The sequence below is a fragment of the Notolepis coatsorum genome (assembly GCF_963971535.1).
Source record: "Notolepis coatsorum genome assembly, chromosome: 10".
Classification (NCBI taxonomy): domain Eukaryota; kingdom Metazoa; phylum Chordata; class Actinopteri; order Aulopiformes; family Paralepididae; genus Notolepis; species Notolepis coatsorum.
Genome location: NC_140174.1, coordinates 3,531,548 through 3,546,823, shown reverse-complemented (window position 1 = coordinate 3,546,823; position 15,276 = coordinate 3,531,548). Strand labels below are relative to the sequence as shown.

At 42.3% G+C, this 15,276-nt stretch overlaps 1 protein-coding gene across 1 annotated transcript in view; it reads right to left on the bottom strand.

Moving 5' to 3' along the window:
• The window catches only part of pkd1b (polycystic kidney disease 1b), a gene marked incomplete at its 5' end in the record, with an annotated part of 79,895 nt that extends 72,819 nt beyond the window's left edge, over window positions 1-7,076 (bottom strand). Inside the window, 1 exon segment of the mRNA XM_084322312.1 lies at window positions 7,047-7,076. Coding sequence (XP_084178438.1) covers window positions 7,047-7,076 — 30 coding nt within the window.
• Window positions 7,077-15,276: the final 8,200 nt, after the last annotated feature.

Sequence of the window (15,276 nt, the reverse complement as noted above, 5' to 3'; positions counted from 1 at the left end):
ACTCGAGGGTACGTACCGAACCGTGAATTTTGTTGTACCGTTACACCCCCTACTTATTACTATTGTCGTGTCCATAAGTTCCCTGGCAGAATACTTGTGAGGACAAAGGTATACAAAGAGGAGAGAACCATTTTAGATCGGGCGTTGTTAGGTTTCGAACCTATCAAGCTAAGCTAAGCTACGTTAGCTACTCACGTTGTATACACAATATGTACAACGTTACAAGCTCAAACATCTTATAACTACTACTATTGTCGTGTCAAAATGGGTTCTCTCCTCTTTGTATACCTTTGGTATACACATGCGCAGATTGTCAACAGAGTCTGGACGACGCGAGATGACGCATGAATGAATGTGGACTGTTCCATCAGAGGGGGGGAGCTTCGGTGGTAGTGTGAGTGGCTACAGACCGCGTGCACTTAAATATAAACATTAGTCTACCTGGAGACTCAATGAGGTAATTGTAGATGTCGCCATAAGACGCGTCTGCCATTTAGTGGGATCATTTTTTTATTATCCTGTTCGGCTGAAAGGACACTGGCCACCGAAGCTCCCCCCTCTGATGGAACAGTCCACATTCATTCGTAGCGTCATCTCGCGTCGTCCAGACTCTGTTGACAATCTGCACATGTGTATGGGGGAGTAGGTGCTGGAAAAGGGACTTGATCTCGGCCGATTTAGTTCTGATCGATTAGGAATGGGTCGCGCTGTGTTCGGGAAACTCAGGCGCATAAAAGTCTATTCGATTGATTGATTGAATTGATTGATTGAAAACTTTATTAACAGATTGCAGAATGGGTACAGTACAGTACAGCTCAATACATACAATTGTTAAGGGGATGCAGACCAGCGAAAGACTTTCGTCTTGTTTACATCAGGGTCCCCCATTTTCAATTCATCGTAACATATATGACATACAAAATAGACAGTACTGCTACATCTATACATTTATGACATACCAGATTTGCAAATACAGTACTGTTTGTGATACGAAAAGAGTCCAGAGAAAAAGTATACATTTGACGTAGAAACTGTACATTGGAGGTTGGGTAGGTGGGGGGGGGGGGGGTGGGTGGTACTGTACATTGGAGAGGTGGTTGGGTGGGTGGGGGGGGGGAGGTTGGGTAGGAGGGGTGGGGGTGGGGGACACTGTACAACTGTACAAGCAAAACTGTACATTGGAATATTGACAAGACCATACTTGGTAATTTTTTACTGTACATTGGAGGGGGGTTGTGTTAGGGACATTTACAGGGGCCAGTTTCGAATTGCCAGTCTCCTGTAGGTGTTTTTTGAGAGTGTTTTTGAAAGTGGGTAGTGATTCACATTCCATTACAGCTTTGGGTAGGGCGTTCCACATTGATGTGGCATAATTGCGAAACGTGTTTAGTCATGTCTAAACATCATGTCTCCAGCGCCCCCACAGCCGTAGCTGCAACCACTTACATCACGGCTCTCATCCACATTCATTCATTTGCCCCCCCCCCCCCCCCCCCCCCCACCCCCCCCCCCCCCCCCCCCGCTATCTCCTCCCCGATTCCAATGTAACGCGGAAGTGCAGTGGTCTATAGGTCCACCTACATGGTCTGGATTTTTTTTCGCCACCTGTTTTTTTCTTAACCCTTGAAGTGTCTATTTTAAGATTTTAACAGGTAACAGGTTGAAATAATGTCCCATGGGGTTTATTTTTTAACCCTTTATTACACCTATCCTGAACGAAAACCTGAAAAAGAAGAAAAAGAAAACAGTATAACTTTTGAAGTTAACAACATATAGAGACAAATTAAAACATTTCCCCAAACAATATTGACCCAAGGAATTCAGTAAAATTGTTATTTTTAAGATTCAAACATATTTTTTTTTGTATCCACTTTTTCTCCTTATTTTCTATGTTTCTCCCATCCCAATTTCGTGTTTCCAATTCTCCCCTCCCCTGTCTTGAACGTCGCTCGCATATGCCCCCCACTGGTCGGTTGTAGGGAGGATAGAAGCCTTGCATCACGTGTCCCCTCCGGTACACGAGGAGGCAGCCTGTCAAATCTTTTCAACCTGCCAGTGCGGACTCTCATTGGCGAGTGTAATGCATGGGAGGCTCACACTACCCCCACTATTCCTGTCTATGCTGTGCAGGCGTCCCCCAACCGACCTGTAGGAGTCGCTGTCCACAACATCCAGATTACCACCCATCGACTTCCACCCGCTGACTCTGCCAATTGAGCCAGTATGACGGCCGGCCCAAGCCGGAGGCAATGCTGACACCCAGATTCAAGACCGGAGTCCTCTTGCATTGGTGACGAGCGCAATCTCTGCTGCGCCACCCAGCCGCACCCTGATTCAAACAAATCTTGATTCTATTTCAGGACAAGAAAATGCACAAAAAAAAGATGAAAATGTTTAGATCACATCTCTATTTTCCCACTTTACTCAAATGTAGTCCATCAGATGAGATACATTTGAGATTAATATTGTAAATACAATGTTAATAAAGATTGTATCATGCTGGTATGCCCTAAATATGCTAGATTTTGTGTAAACAAGGCCAAAAGTGGAAGACTAATGTGAAAAGACGAATAATAACATAGACAAATTAACACATTTTCCTATACAATTTGAAATCCCAGTGAAATATGTTTTGTTAAGGTTCAAACAAAGTACTATTACAGTACATCTTCTCTGTTGGCACAACATTAAAACCTAAACTACTACTAATCATCATCATCATCATCATCATCATCATCATCGTCAAAGTCTATCTCTCCAATCTCCATCCTCATCACACTCGTACTCTCCATCTACACAAAAAAGTCAAGACTTATTTCCATTGTGGTCCTTGATATAGATAAAGATATAGATAAAGATATTGTTTCATTGTGTATTGATTAACTTTACATTTGCGCTTCATTACTTTACAAAAGTTATACTGGCACATGGGTCTAATACAGCAATGGATTATGGGTAAATGCAACGTTAACGCAGTGCCAATGTAAGACTGACTTTACATTAAACGAATGACAATGATATAGTATAAAGTAGGGTATTATTTGGACTAAAGAATGGTGTAGGCTCACCCTACTCGCATGTTGAGGTACAGCACCATACATTATACACTGAGGAACCACGGCCGAGAGTGAGCTCCGGGAACAACCACACTGTGCCCGACAGTTTTCTCTGCAACCGTCTTCGGGCTGACTTCCTGTGCTAATGGTCTAATCTATACTGCTGCCACCTGTCGTCACGGAGGGGAATTGCAGCCATTTTGTATAAATAAAAAAATAACTTTTTAACATTTTAACGGGAGGACGGCGCGAGAGAAGGTTGAAATACGGGAGAATCCCTGGAAAAACAGGAGGGTGGACAGGTATGATTTCAATATGTGCGTCTTCATCATGCATGCATGCAGACCTGTGTGGTGTGGACTATGTGTGGTTCTGTAACGTTACTCATACCTATAGCCTATGTCAGCATTGCAAGCGTCACAGTAAATTCCTCCGTGTGAGGCACGCACAGCGCTCCTGACCCCCCCCCCCCCCAAATATAATGAGCTCCCCCGAAGACCATGGTATGGTTCGCACACTGACTGAAACATCTGATCAAACCTTCTTGTTTAAACAGATCACACTGGACACCACGACATCTGTAAGTACATTATGCAGTGGAGGCTGCTGACCAAATTTTTAGGTGAAGCACAAATTATTATATTATATTATATATTAAATAATATTTTTAAAACATCCCCCACTGTGTGTCAGTGGTCAGTGGACACAGATGAAAACATATTAACATTAGGTGACAGCGGACCTGACCAGATGAAAACATATTAGGTGACAGCGCACCTGACCAGATGAAATCATATTAGGTGACAGCGCACCTGACCAGATGAAATCATATTAGGTGACAGCGCACCTGACCAGATGAAATCATATTAGGTGACAGCGCACCTGACCAGATGAAATCATATTAGGTGACAGCGCACCTGACCAGATCAAAACATATTAGTTGACAGCGCACCTGATCAGATCAAAACATTTTAGGTGACAGCGCACCTGACCAGATCAAAACATATTAGGTGAAGGTGACAAGGAAGCCACAGACTCATACCCCCCCGACACTCAACTAACCGCCTCGGACAGTCCTTCATACCAGTGGCCATCAGGCTCCACAACAGTGGGCAGCGACTGCTGCCAGACATCGACCTAGAACTAATAGGAACCCAAGTAGGACAATAACACTACCTTATGCATACTGCACCTTATGTGGATACTGTGATACTGTGAATAATGAATAATGTATATTTCAGTTAGTTAGATAGTAAATTATATTGACCTATTTGTTTACACTGCTTGTGTTGTTTTCACTACCTGTACCCCCCCCCTTCCCCCATGCTGCTATGATGCCTGAATTTCCCCAAGGGGATCAATAAAGTAATATCTTATCTTATCTTAAAAGGAAAGATGAAATTACCTACCTGGGTTCCATCCTATAGAGGCAAATCTTTCCTGTGACAAAATGGGATCCAATGTAATAAAACTAAGTCAACCAACGAACTAGATTCCTGTACCGGATCTCCTCCTCTCTGGTAAACAAGAATACCTTGAAGACTAACAGGAGCACTCATTCAAGGGTACTACGACTATGCTTGCACCTCATGGTACCAAAGCACCTCAAAGGCACTAAAAACAAGATTACAAACATCACAAAACAAACTGGTCAGACTACTGCTTGACCTTACTCCTAAAACCCACCTCACCCCTGTCCACTTTGACAACCTAGGATGGCTTAGAGTAGACGACAGAGTACAGCAACTTGCAATGGGCCTGGTCTACAAGATACACTACACCACTAAGATACCCATGTGCATGTCGAAATACTTCCCAAAGGTCAGTGAATACCACGACCACAACACCAGAGGGAGTTCCACAAATCATGTTCAACCCAGATAAAATAATTTAAAAAGTTAAAAAAAAAAAGAAAAAAAAAAAAATGTATAAAAGAAAATAGTCATAACTTAGAAATGAGATTGCATAGGTCTATGAATCGATATCGCGATTCTGTTTCGATTAATTGCCCAGCCCTACAGAGTGTACAGTAAGTTAGCTTGGTGATTATCATTGTGATGTAGGCTAAGCTGGCTAGCTACTGTTAGCATACAAGCACTGTAGCCTACTTACTTTTTCATCCACAACGTTTTTTCTGATCCAGATGCATAAGTCCACTTCTTCATGTTGCTCAGTTGCTGGTTTATACTTCGGTCCTAATGTTGGCGCAAAGTTTAATTTAGCCTGACTTGACTTGTTATAGCTGTACATCTTACTAACTACTAAACAACAACTTTCTCATAGTCTCAACTTTCACATAGTCAAAACGGGTCCAGCTGCAATTAGCTCGGGCCAATCTCAAGTTTCTCAAGTTTCTTTATTAGTTGTCATACAGAAGTACAGAATACTTTTATACAAAATGCTTCTTTATGTTACATTTTGTATAAAAATATTCTGTACTTCTGTATGACAACTAATAAAGAAACTTGAGAAACTTGAGATTGGCCCGAGCTAAACCTATCCTCCGGACATGCAGCTGGACCCGTTTTGACTTTGCAATGCAGCAATCTCTGATTGGATTTGCAAGGCTGCCAATCATATTCAACCTCCGTGTATTGGATGTCAAGGGCTGTCAATCAATCAACCCTCCATTCAATGGCAAGAGTTTAACTGCACAGACCGTGCTTAGATGAAGTTAATAGCCTATTTTGATTCGCTGTTATTTATTATTTATTTAACAATGGGTCACACCTGTGAAGTTTTCTTCACGAATAATTACTGCAGGCAATACTGCAGTGCAGGCCTGCTCAGAGCTGTCAATTTTGGCCATTTTTGAAAAAAAAAAAAATCACTGGAATTTTTTTTACAGAGGAAAACATTTATAATAAAAAAATAATAATAATAATAATTTAAAAAAATATATATATATATAGTTTTTTTTTTTTTTTTTTTTTTTTTATATATATATAGGTATATGTAAATTAATAATAATTATGAATTATGAGTGCATTTGTGTTTCACATGTTGTCATAGAGAAACCTCCACTGGTTCACATTGTTCTCCTCTTGCTCCTTCCTGCAGCAAAGAAAGCTGCTGTTTGATAGTGTAGCCCAGGGGTGCCCAACCTTTTTTTAACCAAGATCTACCTTTTAATTTACCACCTAGCCGAGAGCTACCAGACAAAATTTGACCTACTCTCGGCTAGTATTAGTATTAATAGTATTAGTAATACCCATTCAATATGCACATGACATAACATATTATATGGCATATACTATTTTCTGTCATGTGCATATTGAATGGGTATATAATATAATATGATATTTTATATATCATTGTAACGGTGTAGTGTAGCAATTACAAGAATGACGAGACTAACTTCTCATGTTGGGCATGCAGGTAGCATGACCCATTTATTTCACACTCTGCATACACAGACAACACACACTCAATTCAATGGGCATGAGAAAACATGAGTTTACATTGCCAAAGCAAAAGTGGAACAATACAATCAAAAATCTTGTTAAATGTTAAATCTTAAAATGTAAAAAAATTTAAAATAAAGACAAATATATATATATATATATATATATATATATATATATAATATATATATATATATTTAACAAAATTTTGCTTTTGTTGCTGGTCGATTCTCCTCAGCTTCTCTCTGGTACTATAAGAGAAGATAAATATAACAGTTTTAAAACCCTTTGTTTATCTTTAGATCAGACATTTAAAAATAACTAAATGATCTAATCTTAGAAATTAAGTAAAGTTAATAGTACTGCATGTTAAGCATAACAGATTGATTGATTGATTGAACATTTTATTAACAAATTGCAGAATGGGTATGTAGCTGGTTTAAGGCCTACTCCTCAATGTCGGTCATGTGTGGGAAGTGAAGACAGGCTCGTGATCCATTTCAATATTTATTTGCCCTGTCAAACAAATATACAAGACAGTGTTGTCTTGTTATGTCTTGGCCACAAGATGGCGCCCTCAGCTCACAGGCTCTTCAAACACCCAGTATAGACTCATATTTTTAATCATACACTGAAATAACACATTGGAATAATTAAACAATACAATAAGATGATACAAAATAACATTCATTTACCTGTCAAACAAATATACAAGACAGTGTTATGTCTTGTTATGTCTTGGCCACAAGATGGCGCCCTCAGCTCACAAGCTGCAGAGAGGAGAATACCAGTCACAATCTATCGGCGCCAGCTCTGTACACCCCTTCCCCTCGTCCATGCTACAAAACCATTTACCATGTGTTCATTCAAAAGATCATCACCACAGTTAAATATCATTACAACAAATGCACAACTGCCCATCATCAATGTAGATACTATTATATACAACTGGTTCATTGCCCGGCAACTTATTTACACATTTAAACCATCATAACGTTATGAAATATATGAAAGAAATATATTTACAGGTGATGAGCGACCATCTTACCTCTTCAAACACCCAGTATAGACTAGCGTGAATAGGGACTCGCAAGAGGAAATACGTCACTTCGGCAGGAAGTGACGGTTTCAAAATAAAAGACTGAGAATAAAAATAATAATAAACAAATTAAATTAAAACGTGATGGATTATTTGTGGAATACATAACAGTATATTATATATACCTGCTACATACACCCCCACTGAATTCCACTAAAATCCTAAACCGACAGGACACGCTAACAGGGACCTCCAACACTACGTCAGAACCGGCATGGGTTTACCTGAAGATACACATCTTCAAAATCAGCTAGAAGCTACCTGTCACACAGGTTCAGAGAAAACAAAAGGATGATCGGTCCTATGTTCCTCCTAGAATCACTCGGTGCCTTGTACACCAAACTACCCGGCCTACTTGAGTCCCATATCTCATCTGTGAGCACATGTAGTAAGTACGCCACTTACAGTGTCACAGTGCAAGATACAATTTTTTTTTTTAAACTGAAAGAGATAGTACAGAACGCCTAGGACAGAGCGAGAAGAGACTGGGGCCTCCTACCAACTGAACGGCCTCTAAACCATTGTCTCTATCAAACGGTTGACTCTCTTAACCACCCTGCCAGCCCGTGTCCTGACTACACCCTCTGCGCCCCTTAGTGTTGGTGTTTGGCAGTCTCGGTCTCGTTCTATAATAGCCGGAATGACTACAGGAATAATGAACAGCATTCTCACATAGTTCCTCTTGTCCAGGTGTGATGCTGCTGTGTGCAGCACATGGGCTATGGCGTCCTCTGTGGACCTGTTAGGGCGGTATGCAAATTGCAGGGGGTCCAGGTTGATGGGGAGGGAGGAGCAGATGTAGCCCTTCACTAGCTTCTCAAAGCACTTCATGGCTATGGAGGTGAGAGTTACAGGGCGGTAGTCGTTGAGGCAAGCTGGCGTAGATTTTTTGGGTACAGGGATGATGGTGGACTTCTTCAGACAGGTGGGGATGACAGCCTGTTTTAAGGACAGGTTAAATATGTCATATGCATAAGGTAAGTATATTGTCCTTTTAGGTGGGGGTCATCTACTAGGTTCCTAGTAGTTGGATGTCTGGCAGCAGTCCCTGCCCACTGTTGTGGAGCCTGATGGCCGCTGGTATGAAGGACTGGCCGAGGTGGTTAGTTGAGTGTCGGGAGGGGGGTATGAGTCTGTGACTGAACATGCTTCTCATCTTGACTAGCTCATCGTAGAGGGGGTGGGAGGGATTCTCCAGGTTAGCAGCCAGCTTCCTTCTCATCCCCCTCTGCCACCACCTCTAGTCTGACCAGCTCGACTCCCACCACGGAGCTAGCCTTTCTCACCAGCTTGTTCAGTTTGTTGGTGTCCCTAGAGTTGATGTAGCCCGCCCCCCAGCATGCCACAGCATAGAAGAGGACGCTGGCCACTACAGACTGGTAGAATGACTGCAGCAGTCTATTGCAAACATTGAAGGACCTGAGTCTCCTCAGGAAGAACAGCCTGCTCTGTCCCTTCCTGTAGAGGGCCTCTGTGTTGTCCGACCAGTCCAGTTTATTGTTCAGTTGTACCCCAAGGAACTTATATGACTCCACCACCTCCACCTCGTCCCCTCGGATGGTGATGGGAATCTGGGGGGGGCCTCTTCTTGCCCCTCCGGAAGTCCACCACCAGCTCCTTGGTTTTACTGGTGTTGAGTTGGAGGTGGTTGCTGTCGCTCCATCCCACAAAGCTCTCCACCAGGGCTCTATACTCCTCCTCATCGTCATCAGTAATGTAGCTTACGATGGAGGAGTCATCAGAGATGGCACCCGCTTGAGTTGTGGCAGAAGTCTGAGGTATAGAGGGTGAAGAGGAAGGTGACAGCACAGTTCCTTGGGGGGCACCGGTGTTCCTCACCAGTACGTCAGACTGACTGTCCTGTAGTCTGACGTACTGCGGTCTGTCAGTGAGGTAGTTCTTGATCCAGGCCACCAAGCCGACCGTGCTCCAGCTGCATCACAGAGCTTCTCCGCTAGCAGTGATGGCTGGATGGTGTTGAAGGCACTGGAGAAGACGAAGAACATAATCCTCACTGAGCTGCACGGCTTCTCCAGGTGTGGGTAAGCTCTGTGGAGCATGTAGATGATGGGGTCCTCCGCCCCGATGTTTGCCTGGTATGCAAACTGCAGGGGGTCGAGGGAGTCATGCACCAGCAGCTTGAGGTGTCTCAGGACCAGTCTCTCGAACGTCGTATTCAACGTATTAGCCAACTATATAATGTCTTTATCTATAGACTCATAACATATAAGCCAGGTATTAACTATATAATGTATTTATCTATAGACCCTACTAAATCAAATTAAATCAAATGTATAAGGCCCGACAACACACGTTAATGTCCCCATGGGCTGTACATGTCTTCTTTAAACAAGTCAAGAAAAAAACATAACAATAAGTCAAGAACAGAACAAGAACACCATGTCTGACTCTTACCACCACAGACTACAATGTATTGATTGATTGATTGAAAAGTTTATTAACAGATTGCAGAATGGGTACAGTACAGTACAGCTCAATACATACAATTGTTAAGGGGATGCAGACCAGAGAAAGACTTTTGTCTTGTTTACATCAGGGTCCCCCATTTTCAATTCATCATAACATATATGACATACATGACATACAGATAGACAGTACTGCTACATCTATACATTTATGACATATCAGATTTGCAAATACAGTACTGTTTGTGATACAAAAAGTGTCCAGAAAAAGAGTGTATATACATTTGACGTAGAAACTGTACATTGGAGGAGGTTGGGTGGGTGGGGTGGGGTTGATGGGTGGGGGCTGTACATTGGAGGGGGGGAGGGGTTGGGGTAGGGGGGGGGGGGACACTGTACACTGGAATACTGACAAAGCCATACTTGGTAATTTACTGTACAACTGGGTTAAGACATTTGTAGGGGCCAGTTTCGAATTGCAGTCTCCCGTAGGTGTTCTTTGAGAGTGTTTTTGAAAGTGGGTAGTGATTCAAATTTCTTTACAGATATACGTATAACAACGTATATCATGGCATATGACGTATATCATGCCAGTTATGGCACCTTGTGTATACTGCACCTGTGTATACTGTTTACTATACCTTACTCATAGTATATATTCAGATTCTAATTCTTTATTGCCCAATTCATTCATTAAGATTATGCATCTTAGTCATAATTCAAACAAACATGCACACTTCTAATGACTGCATTGTTGATAGAAAATAGCTTTGAAATTGACACAACAAACTAGAATGAATGAAAGAGCTTGGATCCAAGCTCAATACTGAATTGACTCAGTTTGGGTCTCAAGATGAGAACATTTACAAGCTCTGCTCTGTTTCTCCAGTGATCAACAATGGTGTCACATCAACTCATCACCCTTCTGGATGACTTGAAGGAGGAGGAGCTGAAGAAGTTCATGTTTTATTTGAAGGATAAAGGGCATGGCTACATTCCCATCCCAACATGCCGGCTAGAGAACGCTATCAGACTGGGTATGATGGAGGTGATGGTGCAGACCTATGGTCCTGATGGAGCTCTGAAGACTACAGAGGAGATACTGAAGCTGGTTGGCAGGAATGATCTGGTGGCAGATCTACAAACAGGTATTCTTGTCAGCCTGTCTAGATGAGTTCCAGCTGTCTTCTCTGTTCTGTGTAGATGTGTTCCAGCTGTCTTTTCTGTTCCGTGTAGATGTGTTCCAGCTGTCTTCTCTGTTCTGTGTAGATGTGTTCCAGCTGTCTTCTCTGTTCTGTGTAGATGTGTTCCAGCTGTCTTCTCTGTTCTGTGTAGATGTGTTCCAGCTGTCTTCTCTGTTCTGTCTAGATGTGTTCCAGCTGTCTTCTCTGTTCTGTCTAGATGTGTTCCAGCTGTCTTCTCTGTTCTGTGTAGAAGTGTTCCAGCTGTCCTCTCTGTTCTGTGTAGATGTGTTCCAGCTGTCCTCTCTGTTCTGTGTAGATGTGTTCCAGCTGTCTTCTCTGTTCTGTGTAGATGTATTCCAGCCAGTGTTGCAGTGGCAAATTGACAGTAGGTCAAACGCTCCACGCGCGTGCACGTGCGCGCGTGCGCGCGCATGCACAGTTTTTTTTGGCTGCTCTCGTCCTGCAGCTGGATACTATTGCCTCACAGCGCGGCCATCAGCGCGCGGCCCAGAGAGCGCCGCTGGCTCTGCGGCTCTGCAGCTGCATGCTTCTCCGGGAGTCCGGTTGGATAATGCCATGTAAAAAGCGATTGCGCGTACTTCAGCCTCAGTGAGCGAGGTATAACGCCGTTATACCGAGTTATACCAGCACTGCACCACTGATTCCAGCTGTCCTCTCTGTTCTGTGTAGATGTGTTCCAGCTGTCTTCTCTGTTCTGTGTAGATGTGTTCCAGCTGTCTTCTCTGTTCTGTCTAGATGTGTTCCAGCTGTCTTCTCTGTTCTGTGTAGATGTGTTCCAGCTGTCTTCTCTGTTCTGTGTAGATGTGTTCCAGCTGTCCTCTCTGTTCTGTGTAGATGTGTTCCAGCTGTCTTCTCTGTTCTGTGTAGATGTGTTCCAGCTGTCTTCTCTGTTCTGTGTAGATGTGTTCCAGCTGTCTTCTCTGTTCTGTGTAGATGTGTTCCAGCTGTCCTCTCTGTTCTGTGTAGATGTGTTCCAGCTGTCTTCTCTGTTCTGTCTAGATGTGTTCCAGCTGTCTTCTCTGTTCTGTGTAGAAGTGTTCCAGCTGTCCTCTCTGTTCTGTGTAGATGTGTTCCAGCTGTCCTCTCTGTTCTGTGTAGATGTGTTCCAGCTGTCTTCTCTGTTCTGTCTAGATGTGTTCCAGCTGTCCTCTCTGTTCTGTGTAGATGTGTTCCAGCTGTCTTCTCTGTTCTGTGTAGATGTGTTCCAGCTGTCTTCTCTGTTCTGTGTAGATGTGTTCCAGCTGTCTTCTCTGTTCTGTGTAGATGTGTTCCAGCTGTCTTTTCTGTTCTGTGTAGATGTGTTCCAGCTGTCTTCTCTGTTCTGTGTAGATGTGTTCTTACTTATTTTGTCTTATTTTTTCTCCAGCAGTCAGGGATGAGACAGGATCAACCTCCAAAGCATCTGGACCCATTGAAACTGGTAAATTAAATATGAATTCTAAATGAATTTATCCTGATGTACAGTAGGTGGAGAGACTATAGTGGTGATTGATTTTTGTAAATGATCTGTCTGCTGAATAAAAGTGGCCATTTCTGCCTGACATCAGAAAAGAAACTGGATGAGTTTGACCTGGAGAAATATTTTGCATCAGAGGAGGGTCGAAGACTGCTGGCAACGGTCGAAGCCCCCAGTACAAATGTGTAAGTATTCTGTCTAGATAATAACAGCTCTGTAAGTGTTCTGTCATATTTAGATAATGAATTGTTCTGTCTAGATAATATCTAGATAATTAACAGCTCGGTAAGTGTTCTGTAATATCTAGATCATTTAGTGTTCTGTCTAGATAATATGTAAAAAATGAAGTGTTCTGTCTAGATACTATATTCTAGATAATTAGGTGTGCTGTCTAGATAATGTCTAGGTAATATTCCCTTGATTAAATTCTGAAAGTAATTTCTGAAAAAAATGCTCTGAAAATGCTCTGTAATGTAATGTTAAATAGCGACCTCTAGGAAAAAAGCCCTGTTTGGTATTGTACTTTGTTTACATTTTTTGTTTTGGTCTAATGTGTGGGTTGGAGTTTAGTAACTTATTATACAGTGAATTTCTCAAGACCTCTTCTCCGGAGGCTGAGGTGTGACCAGTAATATCAACCCCTCCCCCTATCCCCACTCAACTCCATCTATATAGGTAGAACAAGATTAAGAGGTGTAGCAGGTAGATATATACAGGTAGAACAAGGTTAAGAGGTGTAGCAGGTAGATATATAGGTAGAACAAGTTTAAGAGGTGTAGCAGGTAGATATATAGGTATAACAAGTTTAAGAGGTGTAGCAGGTAGATATATACAGGTAGAACAAGGTTAAGAGGTGTAGCAGGGAGATATATAGGTAGAACAAGGTTAAGAGGTGTAGCAGGTAGATATACTGGTACATAGGTTCATATCTAATAGTCTTTAGATGACTAAATATAGATGAATACTCATGAAATTTGATATATATATTCTAAAATAAGTATAATTTCACTTCATCTACCTGTCGACATGAAATTCCCAAATGCTGTGTGAGGAAAAGGGGTTCTTGTGGAGTCCAATAACGAACACAGGAGGAGAGAGAATGGAGCGGTTTAGGGTGTTTTAATAGTTTCCCCCAAACAGACAAGTATCACATGTAGGAATGTATAACAAACGGGGATGAATGTTCTTGGGGGTGGTAGCACAGGTGTACTCCTTATGCAGTACGAGAGAATGGTAGACACTGGCTGTGTCGGGGTTGATAACAGGAACTCCGTAGTCAAGCACCAGGGGTCCAGACGGGCACGCTGGAGCGGAGGTCCTGGGTGACACTGGAACGGATGTCCTTGGGCACAAGAGAGGGATGTTAGAACAGGGAATGTCAACAAGAGCGGGTAGCAGAGCTTCAGGTCGAGACGTCGTACCTGGGAAGGCAGTTTAACACTGCGACACCGGATCACTGGATCTGCCAGGTGATATAGAGCCTGCTTGATGAGGTAATCCCTTGCAGCTGCGCTGATTGCTCCTCATCTGGCAGGCTCGAGCCCTGATCGTGACACGCTGACGGTAAAAAAAGCCTGGATGTCGCGCAAAATGGGGCGTGGCCGAATTTGGTCCCAGACAGAGTGACTGAGATTGGTCTACGTTCCGTTATTTTAAAAAAAGTACCTGTAGAATAACTGAAGGTTTTTACTGTTTTTTTTTATTATATTATTTTCTTTTTCAACATTATTTAACATTACATTTAGAGCAAAAAAACAGGGATGCAGTCTGGGAAAATGTTCGGCTATCATCACGCAACCCAGATCACCAACAGATTAATCTTAACTTTGTTCATAGGACTTACCTGACCCCTAGACGGTTGTACCTAATGGGTCTCAGACCTGACTCGATGCTCCTTAAGTTCAAACGGTGCTATTGGTACATATATGCATATGTATGGGAATGCCCTCCTGTTGAGACTTTTTGGGAAAATGTTACTACTCAATTATCAGAGATTTTATCTCTGACCATACCAACACTGCCTTCTGTACTGTTGTTGAATGATGTTTCTCAGTTATCAACCTCTGTACATGTAAAGAGACTCATTTTGGCGGGTCTTACAGCTGCCAAAAAGTTGATAGCGTCACGCTGGATTCAACCGGATAAAATGTGCCGGAAGGTATGGATTCTCACCTATCTCGATGTGATTTATCTAGAGATAACTACTGCACGAATTGTAGGTGTTAATGAAGCCAGCATAGCAGTCTGGGTAGCTGTGGTAGATAAGATAAAGGAACGCATATAAATTTGGAGTTTTCTGGTGTTGAATGAAGTAGTGGATGTATAGCCCACGTTGGGGTCCTGAAGGGGGGGGGGGGGGGGGGGGGGGGGGGGGGGGGGCGAGCGAGTGCCCATGGTATTGTATTTATTATTTTTATGTCTTTTAGTCTATTTTTATTCTGATTTAATTACTGGACTGTCATTATTGTTATTATTATTTCTGTTATTGTCCTGTGATTTATTGTTGATTATTACTGTTACTGTATTGTTTGTCCTGTTTCATGTAAAAAAAAAAGAAAAGAGAAACTAAAAAACATTTGTTAAAAAAAAAGAGCAAAAAACCAGAAAGTTGCCTTATTTTCACATACAGT